Genomic DNA, 26,399 nt, shown 5'->3' with positions numbered 1-26,399 from the left:
CAGGCTGGAGAGGGGGTCCTCCAGCAGTGACTCAGAATAATACTGCACGCTGGCCCCCTCTGCCACCACCATGGAGCTCCCGAATGATGGCTGGCTCCAGAGGCACGATTTCGGGGCCAGATGTTTTCTATTCACCTCTCAGATCCACTCGCCACTGTTTCCCACCCTGACCTCATGGACTGTTGCATCAGTGGGCTTTCTGGCCTCTGACTTCCAGTTGGATTTGACCAATGGGAGGCCCTGGCAGGAAAAAGGCGTTTGGAGGAGAGTGAGGTCAGGGTATCTATCCGTCTGGCTCTGCCCCTCTCTGCTGGGCCACGGGGGGTTGGCTGCATCCTTTACCGGAAGGCACAGCCCCTAGCCGTGGCCCCTCTTAGCGCATGTGTCGTTCTCTTCCTGGACTCTGGAATCCATTCCTGCCTCTGCCCCCTTAGGCTTTGGAACGGGGACAGCTCCTTATGCTGTTAGCCTCGGGGTGCAGTGCCACGTCTTCTGGGTTCCCTAAACCCTGCCCCGGCAGTCCCTTTACTAAATACTCTCCAGTTTCCGCATTTGAGCATGCCATCTCTTTGCTGCCGGGACCCTGGGCAATGCACCTACTGGGCTGCAATCCAGGCTCAGGAAGCTGCCACCCAAGCATGGGACCCATAGCCACGCCGTGCCCACTACACCTGCCCCAGCAACATGGGTGTCCAGGCACACCTCCTTCTCACTGCATTTTGTCACGAGTCCCAGTCTCGCGTGGGTGCATCAGAATGGCAGACTAAACCATGCGCCTCTGTGTCTTCCTCTGTAACGCGGGGATATAAAAGCACCTGCCTCTGAGGCTGGGTTCTAGTGAAATTAAAGCCCTGACGATTATGCTTGCTTCGTCAGTTACTCAACAAATATTAGCAGCAACGTCAGTAATAGCTTTTGTCATTTTCATAGCATTTCATGAACAGCCACCCTTTCCTGCTTGCATGCTTCTCATCTGCTCTGCCCCCTTTTCTGCAGGATCTGTCCACAGAGAAGGGGTGGTTAGCTTCCGGTCACCCAGCACTGTCACCTGTCGCTATGGAAACTCGCGATTTCAGCCTGGCTCATGAAGATTCAAGCTCTAGAGACCAGCTTGAGTCTGCCCCGCTGTCCTGGGATCTCTCCTTCTGGAATTCCTCTAGTCCTTTGCACGTTCCCTCTACCTGGAACATTCTTACCCATCTTCTTCAACTGGCAAGCTCTTATACATCCATCAAAGCCCCCTTCCCCTTTGGAAAGACTTCCTGATCGCCTAGGCAACAGTAGCCATCAATATTTATCCATTGAGCCCCCTTTGTGCCAGGCGTTGCTCTAGGCACTGGGACAAAGGAAACCTTAACGGGGCTGTGGTAAAGAATCATGAGAGGATCTACTCTTTAGATAAGGCAGCTAGGGAAGGCTTCCTGAAGGAGGAGGCACTTAAGCTGATGATAGCAATGCGAACTAAGCCATTTTAAAAGCTGGCGTAGGGGCGTATAGGCAGAGGGCACAGTAAGTGTGAAGACCCCGAAGCAGGAAGGTATGTGGCACTTTCAGGGAATAGAAAGGTTGTCAGTGTGCCTGGGAGGGCGCAAGGGCGGGAGAGGATACGAGATGAGGATGGAGGTGTAGCTGGTGGGTCACATGGGGACCTAGGGGCTGAGCTGGGCAGACTGGATTTCTTTTTTTTTTTTTTTAACATCTTTATTAGAGTATAATTGCTTTACAATGGTGTGTCAGTTTCTGCTTTATAACAAAGTGAATCAGTTATATGGATTTCATTTTAAGAGCTATTAGACACCACTGACGGCTTTTGAGCGAGTTGGGATGTGAAGTGGGTCCTCTGGTCGCCTGTGGAGAACAACTCCTGGGCGAGAAGTGGGATGTGAGTGAAGCTGGCAACGCAAGTCCAGCTAGTAAAGGCTCCCGCGTGGTCCAGGAGAGGGGAAGCGGGGCCTGGCCAGGCTGGGGACGAGGAGCTAGAGCTGACAGTCTGCTGATGGTGGGCCTCGGGGGGAAGCCGACTCCCAGCCTCTGGCCTCAGGAACTGGCTTGGTTTGCGTACTGGGGAGGCGAGAGGGAGAGAAAGAGGTGTGGCTGGGCCCCAGGGGCAGAGCTTTCCGGTGGGGCTGCAGCGGCATCGCTGTCAGAGCATCAGGCCCTACAGCCCAGCAAGGAGGAAGCTCCCTGCAGACGCGGCCCGGCGGGCCCGGCAGAAGCCACAGGCCCCGGAGGAAGTGAGCTGCTTGCCCCGGCCTCCCAGCCGGCCCCCGCGGCCCCCACCGACCTAGGGAACCCGGAACCTGTTTTGGTTTGGAATCCGGGGACCACTGTTTGCGCTCCGTGGTCTTGGTTTCCTGGCGTGGAGGAAGCAGCCAGGTGAGTCCTCGCCTCTGGGGCTTTCTGCTCGGCCGTAATGCTTGGGCGCCTGAGCTCGCACAGAGAGAGGGAGGGCTCCGAGGGGCCTCGTGGAAACGCAGCCCAGAGAGCACAGGCTTAGCTGAGCCGCCACCGGGAGGGAGCCGGCAAGGCAGACCCTGCGCCCTGGTGGCCCTCTCGCCATCTAGGCTTGGAGGCGGCCGTTCCTCCCGCCCCAGAGGCCCAGACAGCCAGAAGGGCCCTTGCCCACCTCTCGTGTAGCCAGGCCAAGAGTCTCCCTTTCCACCCTGTCATCTCCCCTAAGCTTCATCCGATGTGTTGGGGAGAAAGGCCAGCCCCAGTCTCCAGATGAAGAAACAGAGGCCCAGGTCAGGGAAGGGGCTGTCCGGGCTGCTGATGGCTGGAGGCCACTCCCAGCTCTGCGTCCACTCAGCTGCCTTTGGCAAGCATCGAGTCCAGCCCCTCCTTGTAAGGAAATATCAGGACCAGAGAGGGGAGGGTATTTGCCCAAAGTCACACAGCCAGAATGAGGAGGAGCCAGCCTGGAACCCAATCTCTTAACCCACAGGCCAAGTTCTTTCCTCTCCTCTGGCCACACCCTTTGAACTGAATCCCGTCCAAAAGGAAGTTTGGGAATATAGGGGATGGAGTTGGCCCCGTGGCTGTGTTCTCTCCCCTCCCACACTTTAGGGCAGGACAGAGCCACAGACAGTGCCCCGGTGTCCCCAGGCTGGCTGCCAGCGTGACAGGCTGGCCACAGCCCTGCGAATGCTTCCGTCTCACCGCAGCTCTGGGCCCTGCCGCTGCAGCCAGGCCTCCCCGGGGCTGGAGCTGACCACCAGCTTCGGCTGCATGAGGCCCCTGCCCCGAATGTCCGCTTGGGATTGGGAGTGCTGGGGAAGACCCAGGGGCAGGAGAGAAAGTGGGGGGGGGCAGGAGAGAAAGTGGGAGGGCAGGGCCCTCAGCCGAGCAGGAGAGGAAGTGAGTCCAGGGGACCAGGAAGGAGGTTCTGAATCTGCCGGGCCCGGGGGGAGCCTGGCCCCTGCCCCCGGCAAGGACGAGGAAGGGTACCTGTGGGCTCTGGGAATGCTGGCCCTTCCCGGCAAGCAAAGAGACCCCCAAACCACCATGACAGACCGGGGTGACAAGCTCAGAATTGGGGCCAGACAGGGCCAGGCCACCCCCCTGAGAGCCCAGCCTGCACGCCAGCCCCGTCCACTCACTCACAGTCTGCGGTGCCTCTCTATGTCCCCCCGACTCAGGCGCAGGGCCCAGAGAGGACAGGCCTGCTGTCCCCCAACCCCCCCCCCCACCCCGCCGGAGCTCCTGGTCTGCAGGTGGCACCCATCGGTGTGTTCACCGCAACCAGCCATAGCGGCTCCACGCGGCCCGCCCAGATTTCCCCCTGGAGCTCAGCCCGAGGGTCTTCTAGATCCATGAAGCTCTGAGAAGTGGGCTGCTCCCTTGGTCCTACTGCCCAGGGTGGGTGGGCTTCCCGTGTGCTGCAGTGGGGCCATGGGCTGGCCGCGCTGCGCCTGACCAAGGACCCCATCTCCCGGCCAAGCCTTTGCCCAGGTCGAGACCTCAGTCGCTGCCTTTCTCCGCACCTGTGTCCTGCAAGGATCGGCTCCGAGCTTCCCTCTCACCAGGGGCCCCGTCCCTTTGCCCAGGCAGTGCGGTGACTTGTCCATCCAAAGCCAGCTCCCACCCTCTCTCTCCCTGTGCCTCCTGGTCTGGAGGAAACGACACACAGAGTGAGTTTAGAGTGACTCGGATGGTGATGTCCTGTTTCCTGCATCCCCAGGGCCGGCAAGGCAGTGATGGAGCCGGAGCCCCTCTACAACCTGCTGCAGGTCCCCGGGAGGGTGGACCCACCGCCCGGGGAGACACTCTCACAAGGTGCTGGGCCAGCGGGGCGTGGGTGGGAGGATTTGCCTTGTAAGAACCGAACAAGCCGTGCTGGGTACTGCATTGCTTTTCTAAGTTGTCAGCTGGACACCGGTTCTGTCCAGCCTCTGCCTATGCCTTCTGCTTTATACTTGACCCCCTGCTTCTGGAACCTTCCACAGAGTTATCCCCGTATCCCACATAACTGCACACCTCCAGGTTAATGAGGGTACTGATTGCTGTGTGTGCGCACTCTGGGCTGGGGCTGTGCTGAGAACTTCTTATACGCAGCATCTCACCTGTTACTCTGAGGATGGGTGTTTTTACCTCCTTTTTACAGACGAGGAAACTGAGGCACAGGGAGTAACGTAGCAGAGCACCAAGTCCAGGGTCGCGGGGCCGACTCCGTTAACTGGCGTTCTCGGTTTATAAGTGGTTTCAGGTTGGAAAGCATCATGAGGAAAATTGCAGTTCGGGTGGTAGGGCTTAGTGATTTGAAAAAATATTTATTTTTTGTTTTAGAGTTGGTTTAGATATACTGAGAGTTCTGGCAGGCAGAGCTGGAACATGGTATGATTCAAGAGTGGCAAGAAATCTGCTCCAGGAAAGGGCCACAGCCATTCACACACTCGCTCGCTCTCTCCCCCAGCGTCTGTCAAGGGCCCACCCTCCTCTCGGCAGAACACATGGGGCTGGGTGGTACGCAAAGGTTTTCAGAACGTCTAGTCTAGACGTCTCCAGCTGGGCCACATGAACACAGAGGCAATGCATTTTGTGGATTTGGGCAAGGGGGCCCCACTGGGTGGCTCAGTTTCCCACCCCATCCTTTGGGACTCATTTCCAGAGGTCCCCCTTGGCCCTGACCCTTGTGGGTTCTGAGGTTCTTAAACTTGCAGGAGATGCTGACCCAGGTCTTAGGGCTCAGAGGACGAGCCAGGCAGCCTCAGTGTCGTGCCCATATGGGGGAGCCAGACAGATGCCGGTGAACTCTGTCCTGGCCCCTTGGAGCCCGGGAATCTGGGCTCGTCTGAGCCGTGGCTCCTTCTTATATATGTGGGTAGAGCTGCCTGGTAAAACAGAGGATGCCCAGTTAAATGTGAATTCCAGATAGACAAGAAATAGTTTTCGACTTTAAGTATGTTCCCCAAATATAAATACTGCAGCGTCTGAGGATAAGCTGGCTTTCATGAGGGAAATGCAGGGGGGAAGGGCATTCGGGGGAGGCTGGAAGAGCATGGGCAAAGGAAGGGAGGTGCAGAGGATGAGGCGTGTCCGGGAAATCAATCTCTTTGGATGTTTGGTGCTCAGGGTGTGTGTGTGTGTCTGTGTGTGTCTCTGTGTGCGAGTGCGTGTGTGTGTATGTGTGCCTGTGTGTTTATGACTGTGTGTGTCTGTGTGTGTGGGTGCATGTGTCTGTGCATCTGTGCGTTTGTACATGTGTGTGTGCAAGGGTGTGTGTGTGTGAGTGCACTTGTATGCACGTGTGTGTGCGTGTGTGTGTGCGTGTGAAGCAGCGCGACCGATTTCCTCTTGTGGTCGAGGTGCCAGCTCTGGGGGCGGCCTGCAGGGTCCCCAGGCACATATGCTCATCTCTGCTTCCAGGAGAAAAGAAGACGTTCCTGCCACCCACTTCCAGGAAGGATCCCAAATTTGAAGAACTGCAAAAGGTGTGGCATCCTTCTCTGACCCTCTTTCTCTGGAGGAGTCTTTTGTCTTCCTGGGGTGGGGACCACAGGCCGCCCCCTCCCCTCCCCGACCTCAGGCTGGTGGGTGGCGATCCCGCAGGCCCCTGGGAGACTTGCTGAGTGGCTGTGTGAAGGGATATTTATTGAGCACCGACTGTGTGCCTTTACGTACATGATGCCAGCAAACTTCACGGCAGCTGAGAGGGATCTGTTGGCACCTGCATCCCAGGGAGCAGATGGTGAGGCTCGGAGAAGTGACCTGACCTGTGGGGGACACATGGCTGGCCAGTGACAGAGCTGGGATTTGACCCAGCTTGTTGGCCCCCAATCTTGTGCTCCTTCTCTGGCTCAGCTGCCCAGGGCAAAGGACAGCTGGCAAAGTGGGCAGGGATAGGCATGCATCACCCACTTCTTGGTACTCTTCTTGGCTGTAGGACCAGCTGGGCACAGGCTTGGGACCTCCATTTTCCTCTGCCCTACATCTGTAGTCTCCATGGGGCCTTTCTGTTGCCTCCTCCAAGGAGGCCTCCTGGCCTGCACCACCTTTGACCCCCTAGAGGATTTGTGGCCCATTTTCCATCCTTTTCTTCCTCCCTCCCATTCTCTCCATCCCCCTCATCCACTTTTCCCTCTACTGGGCCCTGGGACACAGAAGAAAACCTGGTGGCGTGCTGACACTTCATCTTAGGTTGGGTTCCTCCAGAAGCTGATCCTGAACTAAAGATTCAGGTGCAAATATTGAGTTGGGAGGTAATCGCAGGAGACAAGGAAGGGGAGCAGGGAAGTAAGACAGGTGGGAAGGAGACACCCAGGGTGGGTGATGGAGCAGGTGATGGTTGTCGGAGCTCAAGCCGGCTGGGAACCTCTGGGAGCCAGTATGGAGTGGGCACCTTGGAGGCTTCCTGCTGGGGCAGAGGAGCTGGGGTGTTTATCCACCAAGTCCCGTGTAGCTCGGGCTGCTCCCTTAAAGGGATGGGGTGCTGCTTCTCTGCACTTCTGACCTCCAGGGACAGCCCTCGGGCTTTGCTGCAGTTTGCGGGAGGGGGCGGGTCACCAGCGCCCGTGTATTACCAAAACCTTACACAGAACAAACAATAGCCCGCAGTGCTCAGGTCTTCGGGAGCCCAGAGCAGGCCCCTGACTCAGCCTGGGAGATCAGAGCAGGCTTCCCAGAGGAGGTGATGCTCTTCCTGGCCTTGAAGGACGGGTAGGAGCTGGCTGGTGGGAGGAGGGCAGAGCTGAGCCTGGTGAGAGGCCGGGTGAGGAGTGACTGCGGGCCAGCTGTCGCTCGGGGCCCACAGGTGCTGATGGAGTGGATCAATGCTGAGCTCCTGCCCGAGCACATCGTGGTCCGCAGCCTGGAGGAGGATATTTTCGACGGACTCATCCTGCACCACCTTTTCCGTAAGTGGCTGCTTCCAAAGCTGGGCAGTCCTGGAGGGCTGGGTGGTCCCGACTCCCCTTGGGCCAGCCTGGGGCCTGCTCAGTGCCCTCGGCAGACTGGCTGCAGGACAGCCCCACGAGCTACGGCTTCCGGAGCCCTTGCCACGGAGCAGGTGCAGTTAATCCTCAGAACAACTCTGTCCTGTGACTATGCCCGTTTTACAGACCAGGAAACTGAGCTCTGGGAGGCCTGGTACCTTGTCCAAGGTCTCACCGTGAAGAAAGTGGGGGAGCCAGGGGTCTCGGCTTTAACCACTGAGCCACCCTGCCCCACAGGAATGAGAAGCACGTTGATGTATGGGAGGCTGGGGGGTGGGGCACAGGGATGGTCAACGTGAGGTGGGCCCGGGGCAGAGCTCACCCCATCATGCAGCCTGCATGCCCCGTGAGGAAGGGCAGCACCCTGCCTCCCTGGAGGAAGCAAACTAGCCGTGGGTCCCCTGCAGGGGCCCCAACTGTCCCCCCACCCCGCCAGCCTTTCCCACCCTCTCTCTCCCTCTTACTCCTTCTCCTGCCCTCAGAGAAGCTGACTGGAGTCAAGCTGGACGTGGAGGAGATCGCCTTGACCGCGGCCAGCCAGCGGCGCAAGCTCGCGGTGGTCCTGGAGGCCGCCGGCCAGAGCCTGCAGGTGGAGGAGCTGCAGGCCAAGTGGAGCGTGGAGAGTGCGTGGGGCTGGTGTCGGGGCGGGGGGGGGGAGGCAGAATCACAGCCCCCCTACTCGGGGTGCGGGGGGTGCTGCCTTGAAGCACAGCACGAGGGTGATAAAACGCAGCCTTGCCCATAATGCGGCCACTGCTTGCTGAGTTCCAAGCATCACACATGCCCTCATCTACCTCGTCAGATGGGCACTAACCATACTGCTTCATTAATTTAGCTAAGTTGCATCTGCCATGCCTGCTTGTAAGAAATGAGAGTGTGCAAAGCCCCACCCCGTTAACCATTTGGTATGATTTCCTGCCATTCCAACCTCTACGTCTTCCCCATTTTCCAGATGAGAAAACCGAGGCCAAGAGACATTGAATAGCTTCACCAAGGTTGGGTGGTGAGGATGTAACAGTTTTCAAACCCGGTTTTTGTTGGGTCCCCTGCCACTACCTTCGCCATTGCAAGTCTCACATTCAGTAATTGATGTTTGTAATGTTGGCCCCGAATCAGGTCGCATTCAGCTTAAATCTAACAATTTGTTCACCCAGGGCCCTGCTGTGGGATGTTTAGCTGTTTAAACAGCACTGCAGTGAACATCTGTGTGTTAAAATCCCCGTCCACAGGGTGGATTGTGCCCTTGGGCTGTACTTGCAGAAGAGGGATGACTGGGGCAAAGTGTGACTATTTTTAGGTTCCAAATGTAGGTCTCTGGACCTCTGCTCTCCTGAAGGCTGGACACAGAGCTCCTCGGCCTGCAGAGGGTGGTTGTGACGATAAGGAACCCACCATGTGGCCCCAGGTTTGGTCGTCCCCCAGGGCTCTGACCTTGTGCCCCCTCCCCGCCCAGGCATCTTCAACAAGGACCTGCTGGCCACCCTGCATCTCCTCGTGGCCCTGGCCAAGCACTTCCAGCCGGAGCTGTCCCTCCCGACCAATGTCAAGGTGGAGGTGATCATCATGGAGGTAAGGCGCAGGGCGCCGGAGGATGCCTGACGCTGGCGGAACATCTCGGGGCTGCATCGCCACACCCTGGGTGGGGGCGTGCTGCACGGGGCGGGGGCTGAACTGGGGTGAGCTCCAGGGAGCCACGAGAAACACCGAATCCCACCAGGACAGCAGTGGGGGGTTGGGCCGGAGCTGTGGGCGGGAGATGCTGAGAGGCCAGTGAAGCCACGAGGAGGGCTGTGGGCCGGCCACTCCCACCTGCTCAGCAGACGGCACCTGCCTGAGGCATCAGGAAGGTCCCGGCTGACAGCAACCACGTGGGCCATAAGTGACCATCTGTTCACGGCCTTTCTGGAGTCTCCACACCACTGGGCCACAGCCCCTGCCCTCTCACTGTGATGGTCTCATCCCTCGACAGATGGGCGTGATGAAGGTTCCAGGGACCTTTCTGGGTTTCTCCACCCACAGGGCGCTCCCTGTCTAGCACGTGCAGGACTTCTGCTGTAGCTGATGCCCCGGGAGTCCATGCCTTCTCTCTCAGACAGACCCCGAGCACCACAACAGGCCCCACCTGCTTCCGCTCCCCGCTCTCCCCTCCCCCAGCCCCTCGGTACCTGGGGGGCAGCCGGCTTCCCTTTAACCCACCCAACAGAACACGCTGAGTCCAGCCAAACTCAGGAGAATGCACTCTTACTTGTTCAAAACAATGGACTTGAATTCTCCACTGAGCGGTGTCATGGCTTTGTTTACACGTATGTAAATCAGAGGTGACTTCATTCCTTCATGCATTCACCCACTCATTCATTCACTCACTCATTCACCCACCCACCCACTCACTAATTCATTCATTCACCCACTCATTCATTTGTTATTCAGATGAACATGTGCCCATTGATACCCTGTGAGCCAGGCACTGGGCAGACTTTGGGGATACCTGGGGAACGAGGCAGACGCGGTCCCCATCCTCGTGGGGCTCAAGGCCTGTGGGAAGAAGGACAATTAAGCTGGCCCCAGTGGTGAGGGCTGCCCAGGAGGCCCCCTTGAGGAGCAGATGAGGCAGAGTAAACTGGGTCCCTCGGGGTTGCTTTGGCCACTACAGTCTCCTCTAGTGGCAGGCGTGGTCCTAGAATTTTCTGTGGTTCCTCCTTTCCGTCCCCTTTTCTCTTTCCTAGAGCACCAAGAGTGGCCTGAAGTCGGAGATGGCGGTGGAGGAACTCACTGAGTGCGGGTGAGGGAGGGACCAGGGGCGAGGCCGGCTGTGCTTTCTCAGGAATGGGCGGTGGAGCCTGGGGCCTGGGGCCGGGGGCGGGGCAGACCTGCCTGACCTTCTTGGGAGGGGCCCTCACTCTGCCGACCCCTCTAATTGCTGCGGGGCCTGCACTGGCCCTCACGGGGCTCGCCCGCCACCCTCCGCAAAGCCCGGCAAAACAGGCAGAGCTGGGGTCAGAAGGGGCTCTGGCCCTCGGTCATGAGGTCACACTGCAGGCACTGGGGGCCAGGAGGGACCCGGAAACTGGGGTCTCTGGACCCCAACCCCAGGCCGGTTTCCTAACACCTGGATCCGGGTGCTGCCGGGAAGCCTTTCCCTCATCCATGGCGGGGAGATTCTGCGGCCAGGCGTGAAACTTACAACCAGTGCCAGGAGGCAAGGGCGCCGCGGGCTCGCTCATACCACCAGCGCTTAGTGAGCACCTACTGTGTACGGGGTGGGGCTGGGACCTGGAGTGCCCAGGTCAGCCAGCTGTCGGCCTTTCGTCTGTCTGCACACGCAGGACACCAGAAGTCGATCAGCCAATGAGCTCTCCCCTCTGCCTCGACACCCACCTGCACAGCATGTGCTTCATGGCAGAGGTGGAAACACTCACATGGGGACGAGGGCCGGGCACGTGCGCTCGGCAACAAGAAAGCCGCAGAGTCCTGGGGTCTGGGAGAAGCAGGGGGTCCCATTAGGCGTCTCTGAACTGCAGGCCGCAGTTCAACCTTTAGAAGGACCTTAGCAGCGCGGGACCAGGCTGGCCTGTGGCCTAAACTCCTGACTGCCTGGGTGGTAAAGGAAACCATACATGTACCTCGTACCCCGGACCCAAGCCCTCCATCACCCCAGCTGCGTTGTCTCTCCAGGGAGACGCGGCCGCTTTGCATTCCTGGACTCCCTTTTGTTGGAGATTGTAACTGACCTCAGCCGAGGGTCCCTCCCTCCTGCCACCTGTAGGCTCACACTTTCGGGCACCTGCCCAGGTCCCTGCCCCGTTCCCTGGGTGGGAGCCCAGCCCTGCTGCAGGCCCCTGGGTTTGGGACGTTTGTTCTGCCCCGTGAATTGTAGAATCTTTACTGGGTACAGGCAGAATGTTTCTCATCTTTGCAAAGTTGCAAGAGCTGCAGAGGGCCCCTGGCTCTCCCTGCCGGGCAGTATTTCTCCAGACCCTGCCACATGTGGCTGTCTGGCTTCCCCACTTCGCAGCCCGCCCCTGTCTGGTCCAAAGGTCTTTCCGGTTTTGGTCTGAGAGTGGGTTCCTTGCAGGAAAGTTGTGGATTCTCCTTTCTGGTCTAACACTTACTGAAGGCCAACTGTGTGCAGGGCACGGGGCTGTTTCAGCTCCCTTAACCCATTTTACCCTCGGCAACCCCAGCTGGGTGAGTTCAGTTCTCTTCTGCTCACAGGCTGGGCAGCCAGCCCCACCTGGACTGAAATCCCAGATCAGCCATGTCTGAGCTGTGTGCCCTTGGGCAAGTCACTCCCCCTCTCTGAGCTTCTTCACGCCTCTGATAAAGGGGGACCCATGCCTACTTGTTGGGGCTGCTGTGAGAGTTATAGGTGATGTATGTGAGGGGACCTTCCCCCTCCTGTACGCCCCCAGCCCTGAGGTCCTTCCAGTCTACGGCTCCTGGATGTCCACTGGGGATGGGGTGGGGGGAAGGGCTGAAACCTCTGCCAGTTGATGACAGGTAAGGTCTGTGGTCCAGGCGTGTGAGCCGAGCATGGCCAAGGGCGGAGGAAGCAGACCTCTGCTGGTCCCTCCTGCCAGCGGGGCCCGTGCGCTCGTTGGCCCATTTACCCTCCCAAGGTCACCCTGGGAGGAGGGCTTGCCCCCCCCCGCAACCACCCCAGCCCCACCACGACTCGGGGAGGCTAAGTGACCTCCCTGTCACCCAGCCGCTGAGCGACTCTGCACGGGGCCCTGTCAAGGCTGAAGCTTCAGGCTCCGAGTTTGGGGAACTTGAGAGGGAGGGTGCAGTTAGTGGTCATGGGCGCTGCACCCCTTCTCCCTTCATAGCCCTAAAATCACCCTTCTCAGCCGCTGATGAGCTCGGAAATGTCTGTGAGGGCAGCGCAGGGACGTGTGGCCCTCCTGGCAGCTGCCTCCGTGCTGAGCCCTGAGTCTCAGGCTGCCCTCTCCACCCCACAGGGCCACGGTCGGAGGGGCCGCCCGGCTCTCCAGGGAGAGTTCAACCTACCTGGGGCCCAGAACCTTGCTTCTAGGAGGTGCGCTGGGGCAGAGAATTTAGCAACAAAGTCAAAGAAAAACCACTCGAAAACAATAGAAAGGGAGTGAAAGAAGCCAGACACAAGAGAGTACATACGATTTCATTTCATAGACGAACAGAAAAAATGAAAGGCCAACAAGACAAATCAGAGCAGTGGTAACCTTTATGGGGTGTAATGGGACGGGGGAGCACATTAGGGGTGCTAGGAAGGTTCTGTGCCTTGTTGGGGGTGGTGATTACACATGCGTGTTCATATGTAAACATGCACCAGCTCTAAAGTTAGGATGCGTGTGTTTTTCTTGTGTGTGTAACATGCCCCCCGCAAACTAAAACAGCAGCCACAGAAAGGACACAATCCAGACATTTCTAGGTGTGGGAGCCTCAGGGGAAGGTTTGAACCTCGTTTGCCGTTTGCTTTCCACGAGGGCCCTGCCTGCTTACAGAGCTGCCAGGGAAAAGCAGCTCCCCAGTTTCTTTGTCAACTTTCCCACTGCCGGGTCTTGTCATATGAAGAGACTACAGGTTTGAGGATGGTTTTTTTTAACCATGTGTTTCCTTTTTTCCCCCCTACAATTTTCCCTTTAGCACAGACAAGGACCAACCTTCGAGTGAGTACTTTCCTAATTTAGGGAATCTTTTTCTACTGGATACGTGTGGAGACAAACATGTCATGATGACAGGTTGATTATTGGGTGCGCTCAAAGTGCCTTTGTGGTCTGCTATGTGTATCTCGAACCTTCTTGTCCGTTTGTCCCTCCTTCTGTCTGTCTGTCCATGGATCTGGCTGTTCCTTCTTATGATACTGCTCATATGGGTAGAGAGATTTATAATTCCCATCGGCAGCAACTATGGAGTGTTCAGTGTGTGGGCTCTGGAGCCAGGCAACCTGGGTTCAAACACTAATTCCTCCATTTATTAGCCACGTGAACTTGGGCAAGTGTCTGAACCGGTCTGTGCCTCAGTTTCCTCATCTGTAAAATGGGATTAATAATGGCACCCACCTCTTAGAATGGTGGTGAGGGTGAAAAGATACCTTGTGAATGTGCTTAGCAGAGTGTAAGTGCTTAATAGTGACTGTTCACTAATTTGGCTGCTACTTTTGTGACAGAGATCTTCACCAATCAACTGATTAACCCAGCCTTTCCTTCTTCATTCATTCATTCCTTAGTCAGTCTGCCTGGCCAGTTGGTCATCCATCCATCCTTATACCAATCTATTCATCTATTCATCCATGCGTTCACCCACCCATCCATCCATCCTTCTATCCATCCACCCATCCATCCATCCTTCTATCCATCCATCCATCCATCCATCTACCAACCCATCCATTCATCATCCATCCATCTTAACATGATTTTTCCTCCTGGAACCTTACCCACTTGGGACAAAGAGCTGTATGGGCAAGGGATTCTCACCTGCAGAGGAGGAAATAGTGACCTGCGAGGGGCTTCTGAGAACAGGGGCTGGGAACGGTTGAGTGGGGAAAGGGAGGAGAGGGGAGGCAGGAGGGAAGCTGGTCGGATGTCTGTGTGTGCATGGGTAGAGGGGCAGCCGGAGGACACAGGGGTTGCCTAGGGAGCAGTGCTTGTTAGGGGGCTGCATGAGGCTGGGTCACACAATGAGGGGCAGGGACACGGAAAAGAGCTTCCTTAAAACCATTTCTAGCATGTCCATCCTGTTCTGCCCTGAGCCATCCGAGTGCACATTGGCCTCTGAATTCCTGGCTCCTTCAGGGACACAATTTCACTGACCACAGGCCAAGAGGTCTGGGAAGGACCACTGGTGTTTCCACCATGTTTATTGGTTTATGGGGCATTTTAACGTGCATGATGCTATCTGGTACTACTTTTCCCCCTTCACTAATGAGGGAACTGAGGCACAGAGAGGTGAAGTGATTTGTTCAGAGTCACACAGCAGCTGATTGGCAGAATCAAGAGGGAAATTCTTCTACTCGGTTTGGGTATTCAGTGCCTGCGGAGCATTCTCCCCAGGGGAAGGTGAAAAGCTGCATAGCTGCGAATAGTAGGAATGCAACTTGTGGGAAAAGGACGTTAGTCTGAGGACTTGGCACCTCTGAGGCTGGACCAGTGGCCTGAGCTGCTAAGACGCAGCTCCGTGGGCATGACTCAGCTGCGGAGGGCGCTGGTCTTTTGTGCGCTGTAGCAAAGTCCGGACTCTCTGGGAGGGCTGGGTGCCCTTATTCTGCCATTCCACAAACGCCGCGGAGGAGACCTCTGGGCCAAGAGTCAGTGCGGGGCTGGTCCCTGCTCAGCCATCTATGGCAGTTCCCGTGGGCTTGTGGGTGGAGCAGGGAACCAGCTGGAGGCAGGGCAAGTTCCCAGAGGAAGGGTTGGTGTCCACGGCAGGAAAGATGACCGTTTATTCAAGTCCTACTGTGTGCTCAGCCGCCATCACAAGTGTGTTATCTGCTCCCAAACTGGGTATTTGCAATGACCCCACCTAGTATTTATTATCAGCCATACTTTACAGATGAGGAAAACAAGGCCCAGAGAGGGGAGGCGATTCTCTCCAGGCCACACAGCCAGAGGAGCAGTGACTCTGACCCAGACCTGTTCTTTAATTCAAGAACCTTGAGATAAAACTACATCTCCCTCGAGACTGGTTATTCTGAGAAACTTTGGTGGAAAAAAGTCCCTGTTTGACCCAAAGATAATAGCATCGTAATGAGGTGTTTAATGGTTCTGCCTGCAGAGGACGTCTTTGATGAATTATTTAAGCTGACCCCGGAGAAAGTGAACGCTGTGAAAGAGGTAAGAGAGGTCAAAGTTCCAAGAGTACCTCCTGCCGCCCGCCCACCCACCACCCACCTGCCTTGAGTCTGGGGATGGGAGTGGGGCAAAGGGAAAGGAATCGGGCCCTCACTCTGCACCTGCTGTGCGCCGGGTGCCGTGCGGGGGCCTTTTTGTGACCCCAAGTGGGAAGGTCGCAAACCCGAGCTGGGGACCTGGGGCCCTTGTTCTTCCCTGGGTAGGCCATCGTGAACTTCGTCAACCAGAAGCTGGACCGCCTGGGCCTGTCCGTGCAGAATCTGGACACCCAGGTAGGGACTCAGCTGCAGGGTCTGGGGCAGGGAAGGGGCATGGGGAGGGGGTTCCACAGGGCACTGGGGGCCTGGGCCCATCCTATGTGGCCTGGCGTGTGTCACCTCTTGGAACCTTGGGGTCCTCTTCTCCAATGGGGATGTTGCTGGTAGGCGGTATTGCCAATCAGGGGCACGACGGGGATCCTGTGAAGTGGGGATCTCGGGGTTTGTCTACGCTGTTATTACTTTTCATTGTAAAATAACCACTTTTCAGCTCTCTTTTCAAAATTAATCTTGGTCTATCCAGTCCCAAGACTCAAAGCACATGAGGTTTCCCTAACTGCATTCGCCCGCAGCGTTTATTAGGTTGTGCCGTGTGCCGGGAGGGGTTGTAGGTGCCGACACAGCCCCGTGTCTGTGGACTCCCTGAGTTGCCCAGCCCACTGCTCTGGGGCAGGAACAGAGTCTTAGGAGGTCAGCCTTCCCCAGTGGGTCGTGGCCTCCCACGAGGATGCTGTGCCCTGTGGTTTCCCTCAACACAGTGGGGCGCAGAGAAGCTGTGAAGCTAATTGCCAGCCCAGGGCCTTCAGGGCAGCAATGGAGCCTGCTGGACCCTGGGCCGTTAACTGGGCGTGGTGGTGCAGGGCTCGGGCCACGTGGGTTTTGCTCACACAGCATGGCTGGGGGCAGGTGGTGAGGTCAGGTCTGGTCACTGGAGCTGCTGATGTCTCAGGCACAGCCTGACATTAGCCAGCGGGGAACGGGGTTGCTATACCCCTGTGCCTGGTAGCTAAAGCCGATACTGCCCTCACTATATGCCCGGCCCTGAGCAAAGTGCTTTGCATACATTAACTCACTGACTCCTCCCAACAAACTCTTTAGGTGGGAACTGATACTATCCCATTTTACAGATGAGGACATTAAGCACAGAGAGGTTAATTAACTTGTCCAAGGTCACACAGCGATTAACTGGTGGACCTGGGATTTAAGCCCAGGTTGCTGAGGCCAGAGTTTGTGCAGAGAAGTCTGTGTGTGACGTGGTGTGGTGACACTGCAGGGTGGAGATAGCAGACACTGAAGCCAGATGGGCACATGTTGCTCCTGGGCTCTGAGGACACCTCCTCCACCTTAGCTGTGTGGCTTTGGACCTGGACTTCTCTGAGCCTCAGGCTCCTCTTCTTTTAAAATGGGTACAGGGATGCCAACCTCATAGAACTGTGAGTAATAAATGAGATGATGAGCATCCAGGCGTTTTGTGTATTACCTGACACACTGTCTACACATAATAAACAATACATTTGTGGTTTTATTGTATTTTACGTGGGAATAAACAAGATGATTTCTTAGGTTTACATTCTACCTGTTTCATCTTTCTCTCTCCCTTGGTAAAATAATGACATTTGGAGAATAATGGCACATGTGAGGATGGTATTTCGACTGCTAGATAAAAGGGGATATTAAAGTCCCTGGTATTTTGGTGGTATTACCAGGGAATATGCCATACTAATAGCATCAGAACAGACATAATATGAGGAAATTCCATTAAGGACTTCACGTGGTGGCTTTTCTTCCAACATTCAATCTTGTGTTTTGTGTCTTTGAAGAGATTGAATAGGATTATATTAGCATATGATGTGCTGGTGCTAGGGTGACAGCTTTATCTCTGAACATAGAGGCAAAACAGACAAATACAAATGTGGCAGCCAGCAAAATAAGCTCGGTGTGCTGTTCTCTGCCTTCTGATGGAATTATTTAACACTTAACTCTGTTTTCTCCTGGGCTTCTGTAGCTCATGGAACAGTATGTGGTTTAAAAAATGATTTGAAGCTATTTTACAGAAAATGTAAAAATAGCTCATTGTATTGAGCGCATGCTCTGTGCTAGGCAACCAATAACTGCTTTATATCTGCTGCTGTTTACAACAACTCTGTGAGGTCAGGGTGTCGTCCCCATTTCCCAAAAAGGCTCAGAGAGGTTGTGTGACTTCCATAGGGTCACACAGCCTGTAAAAGGCAGAGTGGGATCCTCCAGGCTATCTGCCTCCCGTTCCTTCCTTTGTAGTTTGCAGATGGAGTCATCTTACTCTTGCTGATTGGACAACTGGAAGGCTTCTTCCTGCACTTGAAGGAATTCTATCTCACTCCCAAATCTCCTGCGGAAATGGTAAGTTTTCCAAAGATTTTCCTTAGGGGTCTACCTCTGAGTAGACAGATCTAGGAAATTGTCATGATCAGTCTTTATTTATTCACTTCCAGGTGAAGTAAGGGTGAAAGGAAACTTTGTTTGTCCATATGTCTGCCCATCCATCCACCAGCCTCACCCATAGACGCTCACACCTATCCACTGACTTATTCATTCATTCATTCACCCAATTCATCCACCCATTCACCTGCCTGCACATCCACCCATCCACCCATCCATTCACCTGCCCATCCATCCATCCATCCATCCACCTGCCCATCCTTCCATCCATCCACTTGCCCATCCATCCATCTATCCATCCATCCATCCATCCACCCACCCACCCATCCACCTGCCCATTCATCCATCCATCCACCTGCCCATCCATCCATCCATCCATCCACCCACCCATCCATCCATCCACCCATCCATCCATCCATCCCTCCACCTGCCCATCCATCCATCTACCTGTCCGCCCACCCATTCACCCATGCACCGGATCCATCATTTTCTGAGGTCCTCTTGGCATCAGGCCCCGTAGGCCATAAAGACAATCCAGCACAGTTCCTGCTTTTGAGGACCGCTCACTCTCCACCCACTGTACTCTCAATGATGTATGGTATTCTAGGGCCATGATGAAGTGCGTTGGTTCATGGTGGGTGGGCCGGTGCGGGACCTGAAAGAAAGCGTGGTTAGTAGGATCTGCAGGAGTCAAGAGAGGCCTTGCATGAGAGGTGGCCGTGAAATTGACTGGGGCTTGGTTCGCAGCGTTAACTCGGGAGGGCACCCCCAGGGGAAGGGAACAGAGTCAGCCAAGGCTCGGATGTGGCAGGGGTTCTGGCCTTGTGGGAATCAGGAGGGACCCTGGAGTCTGGGGGGCTGGTTGGGAGATGGCTGCGTTAGTCCAGGCGCGGGGCTCTGGTCTCCGCCTGCACCTCAGGCTTTTTGCCTCTAAAATGTGTTCACAGTCCCTGGCCTGCCACCCCTCAGACCACACAAATAATAGGAAAGAGTCTGGAGCATCACAGAGGTGGAAGCCTCCAGGGGCATGTGGTCCCTAGTCCCCCAGACCCGCCCAGGACCCCAGGTGGCCAGCTTCTCTCTGTCTGCACCAGGGTCCCGGGGACGGCTCAGCGGCAACCCAGGGTAGGAGGGCACCCTTTCAACCCTCCACGGAGAGGGGACACCAGGCAGGGCTGGGTGCCGGTTCCCAGTGCCAGCCTTGGGGCGTTCCTGGGAAAAGGAAAGATTTCTGTCCCCTTTGATGTCCCCATGGCCCTGGGGCTGGTTCAAACCTCAAGGCCTGCCTGGGGTTGGGGGGTGAGCCTGTACACCCTTGACCCTGGCCCAGTTCCAGGCTCGATCTGTGCCTGGCCCCCACGTATCCGCAGCCCTGTCTGTCCCTGCTTCTGGCTGCAAGCCTGACCTACCCGATCCCCTGCCGAATGTTCCAGGCCCGCCTTCCCAGCCTGCCTGACCCCCGGCCGCAGCCTCACTGCCTGCCTGTGGTCCTTACTCGGCCTGGGCCTCTGGCATCTCCAGATCTTTCCCAGGCCATTCTCTAGGCCCATCCTGCCTCCTGCTTTGCTTCAACCCCCTTAGCCGGGTGGTCGGCTCTGACCACCTTATCCCCTCTGAGCTCTTGGGCATCCTATAGGGCCCTGAACCATGGCTACTCTCACATTCTCTTGGAGTTCCTACCTGCCTCCGGCCTCACCTGGCCCTTTACCCCATTTCTCCCTCACTCTATACCCCTGCGAGGGAGGCAGGGCAGGGTTGTATCTCAATTTTACAGAGGGGAAAACTGAGGCTTTGGGACATGCCCAGGGCCATCCAGCTACTCAGTGGCTGGTCTGACACCAGGACTGGGCACCCAACCCTCAGCCCACACTTCCCCCTTTGCAGCAGGAAGATGCCATCTTTGTGGGCATCATCTGCACCTTCCCGGGAGGCAGGGGTGCTCTTGACTTGAAGATTGATTTGGGGCTCAGATTCCCAAGAGCTGAGAAGCAAACAGGCTAGAGCAGTGCAGTGTTTGTAGCTCTAGTGGTGGTAGAAACAGTGGTCAACACTTACTAAGTTCTTGTCCTTCACCAGGCACTGTGTTAATCAGCTATTGCCACGAAAATGCTGTGTAACAAACCACCCAAACAACCAATGGCTTAAAACTGCAATCCTTCGTTCTCGTGGATCTGCGGGTCGGCCGGGTTTGGCTGCTCTAGGCTTGGCTGGGCTCCGTCACTCACCCGGGGTGGGCTGGGCGTCAGGCCATCTAGGCCGGGGTCACTGGGGCCGTTCAGCTCCGTGCCACGTGCTTCTCGTCCTCCCTGGGACTGGCAGTGAGCCTGGCATGGGTTTTTCACGGCAACGGCAGGGACACAGAGACAAAGCAGAACACACAAGGCGCAGGCTCAGACCCGGGGTGCCGTCACTTCCTCTTCATCCTCTTGGCCAGAGGAGGCCCTGCGGCCTTGGTGCAGAGGCGGGAGAGCCCTGCAGTGTGTGGTGTAGACACGATGCAGAACTGGGGCCAGGGAGGCGCTCGCCTCCCTGGATGAACTTGCTAATTCCTCCCCACATCGGGCCTCTGCGTAGGAACTATTCCCCGTGCCCATTTTGCTCTGGGGAAACTGAGTTCAGAGGGAGCTAGTAAGCTGGTCAGGAGCACACCACCAGTTAGGGTCGAGGTCAGACTGGCATCCAGGCTCGTCTGTCTCCAAAGCCAGAGCCGCCTCCTTGCATCATTCCGGGGGAGCCAGGGTGAGCCCCATGGGAGACGGGGGCGGTTGGTGAGCCTTTCGAAGGCCAAGAAGGAGGCTCGCCCGGAGCTGTGGGGACAGGGGAGCTTAGGTGGGTCAGAGTGAGGCTGAGACCATGGCACTGACCTTCATCCGGAAGGCAGGAGGCCTGTGTGTGATCAGTGATGAGGGTGGGAGGATGGAGACGGGCAGGTCACACGCAGGCCCCCTGGGGACGAGGGGCTCAGAACAGCACAGGGGTCCCCTCTCTGTTACTCAGGTGTTGGGGCTTCATGGGATGTCAAGGTGTGATCGCTATTTGCTCACCTCCAACCCCTAGTTAGTTACAAGCCAGGGACAAACGTCCCAACTTCTAAGGCCCCTGTGTGCTGGCAGCCTGCCAACTCCACCCGCTTTAGGACCGGCTTCAGGACCGGCTTCCAAAGATGAGGCACAATCTATGTGGGGGAAAAGAAGCAGCCTCTCAGCTCAGACCCCAAGAATGCATTTTTATGGACTATTGTAGGAAATCTCAGCCACAGGAATGTGTAATAAAAATGCTGGGGAAGTCATTAGCTGAAGAGGGCAGGAACGGCGGCCCTTTCCGAGGAATTGTTATCTCCGCAGTGTGGCCTCTGGCAATTGAATTTCTCGTTATCAGACCTTCTTTGCCAATGGCAAAGGTTGCCATTCCCTGAGGGAAGAGGAGTAGGGGTGGAGGAGAAAGGCGATCATTTTCTCTGCAGAAATGAAAGCACCGGGGCCAAGAATCTCTGGCTTCTTCCGACATGCAATTACTTCTCCCGGGGACGATTTGAATGCATCCTTCTGGGTCGTAACCTTCTCTCAGCTCCATACTTTCATCATCTCAAACTGTGCGCGGAAGAAAAATGATGCTTTGGGTAGAGCGTGGTGGGATCAGGCTGGAGCCCGGGGCAGCTCTCCTGGTCAGACTGAGCACCACCGAGGAGTGTGACCCATAGAAACAAGTGCGATCATTGCTCTAGTTGATGGCAGCAATTCTCAAATCCCACGAGGGCAGGCAGTGGGTCTGGGTTTGCCCTTGTTGCGTGGCCACCGCACAGTAGATGCTCAATAAATATTTTTTAAATAAGGGAAGGGAGTCTTTCCAAGACACTGGTCCCGTGAGCTGCTCTGTGACAAATGGATCTTATGGTCAAGTCACCTGGGAAAACACGCACAGTCTTGAAGGCTCATGACACACCAAAACATATTCAAGGCTCTGAGAAGTCCTGCAGCGGAGGATTTCCATAGAACTTTGTCGAAGCCAACATTTCCCAAAGCTGTTTGGCTTTCTGCACCCTGGACCACGCTGAGGGGATGCGGGCTTAGAGGGTGAGCGCATCAAAGGCAGGGCTGCGAGGCGGGGGAACCCAGCCCGGGTGTCTCGTTCTCACTCTGACATTTACTTTCTGTGCGCCCTGTAAATAGTGTTCATGATGAGAATGAGAATAATAGCAATAGTTGTAACCCTCATTTTCCAGTCGGGGGAAGACTTGGGGACAAAGGCACGGGACGAGCAGTGGAGGTCTTAGCCCCTCACTCTGAGGTTTGCTTCCACCTGGTCTGGGCCTCCCCAGAGGTGTGTCTCACCTGCTTGGGAGCATTGGCACCTGTGACAGCCTTGGTTTCTTCTTCTTGACGGGCTCTCGAGGGGACAGCCCTGCTGGGCCGCTGACCCAGCCTCTGCCACTCTCTCTCTTGCATCTTGGACCCAGCTCAGGGCCTCTGCCCATGTGATGCTCCGTCAACTCTCCCCCGTGGAGAAGGGCTCTGCTCACTGCCTTCCAGACCCCTGTGGTCCCTGCACGGCCACCAGCTGCCATGGAGGACTCTGGCCCCTTGCCCGGGATGTGGCAGGAGCCCTTGGCGTGGGCGGAAGATGCTCCCCGTGACCCTGCCCTGTGCCCTTGGACCGGGACGGTGACCTGCCCCTTTCCCTCTCAGGCAGAGTTCTTTCTCAGGGGCTTCAGGCCCTCCTACACGCCTCACTTCCCAGCCCTTGTAGGAGCCCCGACAGCTGGAATTTGCAGGGAAGCCCTGGCTCTGCCTTTATTATTCCACCTTCAAGTCTTGCCCTGTGGTTCCGATCCTGTGTCCACCATCACACTTGGATCTACATGGAAGCTTGGAAAGGCCTCTGGAAGATGCACTATTCCCCTTGTACAGATGAGGGGACAAAGGCCCAGGCAGGACACATGCCTTGTCTGACCTGTGACTTGTGACCTAGTGGGGCGGGTGCACAGACATCTAACCCAGATCTGCCCAGACCCACCAGGAGGTGACTGCAGGCGGCCTAGGCAGGGCGGCCTCCTCGGATGGGCCTTGCTCATCTGCTGCTCTGCCAGCCGGGTCTCTGGGCCCCTGGCTAGGTTGCCATGGGAACTGCCTGGCCTGTTTGAAGCGGGCTTTGGGGCTGGGATGGTCGGCAGATGGGGAGGGAAGGGACCGGCACGGCCGGCCGCCAGTCTGGGCCATCCAGTCAGCACAGTGGGCCTGAGACCGTTGAAGGAAGGACCTGCTTGAGGTGCCGGTGAATCGGGGACTCAGCCAGCTTTACCCCTGGCTCGTCCTGCCTTGCCCCATGCCCTCTTCTTACCACACCAGCCTGCTGCCCCAAGGAGAAGGGCAGGGGTCTTTTCGGTGGGATCTGAGGCCCCAGGGAGAAACTAGCTGTGAAAAGGCAGGGCTCCACTGACAGAGGGACGGCTCTGAGCCGAGGGCTGATGGGGGTCCCCAGGGCCCGCCACCCAGGGTCCTGGATCGGGGGAGACGGTGGAGACCCCGCTTTGCAGGGAGCAAGTGGAGGCCCCAAGGCGCCGAGGGACTTGCTCGAGGCTCCCCAGGACTGAGCAGGGATCCGAACCTGGGTGGGCCTGACTCTGGCCCGGGCATTCTCCTCAGTGCTGGGAGCGGTGTCTCAGGCGCCAGCCCAGGCAGAGGGGTGGCACAAAGGGCAGGCACCTGGGCAGAGGTGGCTCCTCTAGCTCCCAGTCTACTTTGCAGGCACCTGGTTCCGACACTTTCCGTCCTGTGAGCTCAGATGAGCCCTGTGGCCGCTCTGAATGTCGGTCTCCTCATCTATGCTTTACCCATGGAACTCAGCTGTTTGTTCCTGAGGGAGTCTCTGTGGCTCACGGGTTTCGGGGCTTCTTCGGAAAAGATCAGGATGAACCCATGCTCCCTTCCCTGGCTAGTCCCCTCACCTGGCAGGACTCACCCCCAGGTGTCACCTCCACCAGGAAGCCTTCCCTGATCCCTGGGCTGGGCGCCTTCCTCAGGGGCTGCCTTTCCCACTAGAGGTGGCCTCCTTGCTGCACGATGGGTCATCGTGCTGACATCTGATGGGGTCTTGTCATTGTAGCTACACAACGTCACCCTGGCCCTGGAGCTGCTGAAGGATGAAGGCCTTCTCAACCACCCCGTCAGCCCCGAAGGTGAGTGCAGGGCACTCGTGGGCAGCCAGCCTCGGGCGAGCGCCACCGAGCGGGGCACGGGGCGTGGGGACAGCCCTGTGTTGGTGCAGCCTCTTGCCTGGCGTTTGCTGAGTTTTCCTATGAGGGGCACTGTGTCCACAGCTCCTACCCACGCCAGTGGAGGATGGTCCTGGGGAGAGGAGATGGGGGACTGAGGTCCCTGGGGACGGGCTGTGCAGAGGGCTGAGGCCTGGAGGAGTCGCAGTGTTGGGGGCCCCACAGGTGGGTGCAGGGGAGCAGGAGGGGGTGGTACACCCTGTGATGGGTCCTGGGACTCAGGCCCAGCTTGACCAACTGTCCTGGTTTGCCGGGGTTTCTCCCGGGTTTAGCACTGAAGGCCTGTGTCCCAGGGAACCCCTTGGTCCCGGGCAAAGGTGGATGGTTGGCCACCCCCTGCCCAGGCCTGAACCCTGCCCTGCTCTCCCCTGGCCCGCAGACATCGTGAACAAGGACGCCAAGAGCACACTGCGGGTCCTCTACAGCCTGTTTCGCAAGCACAAGCTGAAAGAAAGCGCGGACGGGGTGCCCCTGGAATCCCCAAATTAACCGTCACAGCCCCCAAAATCTGCTTCTCAGAACCTGCCTGCCAGGCCCAGCTGGAGGTCCTGAGGGCCGCAGAGGGATCTCCTCGCTGTCCAGCCAGCCCCTGGGCCTCCCACTCTTACCCTGTGTGCCTGAGGCACGCCCCAGCCCCCCTTCCCTCTCTGCTGTTTCCATCCGTCTGAATATCTTTGAACTCACTAAGCGTGGATTCGTTCTGAGCCAACCTCTGGCCTCGCTCAGTTTCTTTTAACAAATGTATTTCTGGGAGGGATTTGGGGAGCCTGCCGTTGTCCTGGGAAGGGCCTCGCTAAATGTGCATGAATATGAGCTGACCCCCCCCTCCCCACGCAGCCTCTCTCCGCACAGGGTGGGCGTGGGAGGGGCTCTTGTCTCTGAGGCCACCCCTGGGGCAGCCGAGAGCCCAGCGGAGCTGACCTTCATTGGGGTCGAGGGTCCCGCCCTGGAGCCGGACGGCCCCTCAGGTGTCAGGGTTGACCTGACGGCAGAGACCCGCCTGCCCACACTCAGCTACTGCAGCCCGCCTGCCTCTCGAGTGGGGTGATGGCCCCAGCATCACCCTCCAGAGGCAGGAGCCCCAAGTGGCTCCAAAACCAGGCCGCTGTGCCCTTCGGGAAAGTCAGTTCAGTTACTTTTCAGAGGAACCGTGGCCCAGGCCCAGCCCTACGGCCGCGATGGTGAGCTTGGCCCAAAAGTCACAGAGAAGACGTCTTTGTGGCTGATTAGTGGGTCAGATCGTCTCCCAGTCGGTCCCCAGGGAGCTGCCGTGTGTGTGCGTGTGTGTGTGTGCGTGTGTGTGTGTGTTTCTCTCTCTCTTCCTTCTCTCTCCAGCGAGACTCAGCACTTGCTGCATACATTTCTCAAAGCAAAAGTCCCTGTGGGAGGATTGAACAGGGAGTCCCAGAGCTGACATCAGATGGGCACCAGCCTGGAGGAAGCAGGGCGGGTGGGGCTGGGGGTAGGGAGGGCCCACAGGGGAGGGCGGGGCGGTGGACCCTGGCTGGTACTGGGCTCCTCCCTGCTCTCCCAGCTCCAAGCCCCTGTGGAGGACAGAGCCCACTAGGTCTGGGGTTGTCACAGTTTGACAGCCTTGGATTGGGGGAGGGGCTTTGGGGCAGGGGGCCGGCATGGGCCAGGCCATCTTTGCCAGAGCAGCTGGTGGAGCGTGGAGAATGTCCTGCCTATGGGGAGGGACATAAGGAACCCTTGGAGCTGGTGTCTGAGTGTGAGACAGTCTCAGAGTGGTCTTCCCTCCAACCCACCCGCCGTCCACATGCTCCCCTTACCTCCTGATTCACAGATAATTAGGTGTAGATGAGGCCATGAGGGTGGGGCCCCTGTGATGGGATTAGAGTCCTTATAAGAAAAGAGAGATCAGAGCTCTCTCTCTGCCATGTGAGGACACAGCAAGAAGGTGGCCGCCTGCAAACCAGGAAGAGGGCCCCCACCAGGCACCAAATCATCTGGCACCTTGATCTTGGACTTCCCAGATACCAGAACTGTGAGCAATAAATGTCTGATTTTAAAGACACCCAGTCTATGGTATTTTATCATAGTAGCCAGAGCCGACTAACACGGATTTTCAATACCATTAGTCATTAGGGAAATAAAATTAAAACCACAGTGAGATCTCACTATACACCCCCTAGAATGGCTACATTGAAAAACTGACAATAGCAAGTGTTGACAAGGATGTGGAGCAATTAGAATTCTCATACATTGCTGGTGGGAATGCAAAATGGTACATTTACTTTGGAAAACAGTTTGGCAATTTCTTATAAAGTGATACAAACACTCACCATATGACCCAGCCATTTCACTGCTAGGTATTTATCCAAGAAAAATGAGAACATATGTCTACACAAAGGCTTAGACATGAATAGCAGTAGTATTCATAAAAACCAAAGACTGG

The 26,399-nt window shown here is 56.8% G+C and overlaps 1 protein-coding gene across 2 annotated transcripts; it reads left to right on the top strand.

Annotated features, from left to right (window-relative positions):
- Positions 1 to 2,228: 2,228 nt before the first annotated feature.
- Positions 2,229 to 24,698, top strand: PARVG (parvin gamma). Of its 2 annotated transcripts, none has more exons than XM_007189172.3 (13): positions 2,229 to 2,376; positions 4,181 to 4,275; positions 5,866 to 5,930; positions 7,250 to 7,352; positions 7,913 to 8,053; positions 8,884 to 8,999; positions 10,154 to 10,209; positions 13,053 to 13,075; positions 15,180 to 15,238; positions 15,460 to 15,528; positions 17,572 to 17,673; positions 23,815 to 23,887; positions 24,363 to 24,698. In XM_007189172.3, exons 2-13 carry the CDS (start codon positions 4,197 to 4,199, stop codon positions 24,470 to 24,472), a joined length of 996 nt encoding a protein of 331 aa, XP_007189234.1. In that variant the 5' UTR covers positions 2,229 to 2,376; positions 4,181 to 4,196; the 3' UTR covers positions 24,473 to 24,698. The 2 variants fall into 2 exon arrangements, with proteins under 2 accessions (XP_007189234.1, XP_007189235.1); XM_007189173.2 differs by lacking the exon at positions 24,363 to 24,698 and adding an exon at positions 24,029 to 24,090.
- The last annotated feature ends 1,701 nt before the right edge of the window (positions 24,699 to 26,399 follow it).

This window comes from Balaenoptera acutorostrata, chromosome 11, assembly GCF_949987535.1.
Source record: "Balaenoptera acutorostrata chromosome 11, mBalAcu1.1, whole genome shotgun sequence".
Classification (NCBI taxonomy): domain Eukaryota; kingdom Metazoa; phylum Chordata; class Mammalia; order Artiodactyla; family Balaenopteridae; genus Balaenoptera; species Balaenoptera acutorostrata.
This window is presented reverse-complemented; position numbering and strand designations above follow the sequence as displayed.

Bases quoted from the DNA above. Each gene is read 5' to 3' on its own strand.
- PARVG (XM_007189172.3), top strand. From the start codon at position 4,197: ATGGAGCCGGAGCCCCTCTACAACCTGCTGCAGGTCCCCGGGAGGGTG. The intron at 7,353-7,912 runs GTAAGTGGCTGC...TCCTGCCCTCAG, and splicing joins CATCCTGCACCACCTTTTCC to AGAAGCTGACTGGAGTCAAG. The intron at 15,529-17,571 runs GTAGGGACTCAG...CTTCCTTTGTAG, and splicing joins TGCAGAATCTGGACACCCAG to TTTGCAGATGGAGTCATCTT.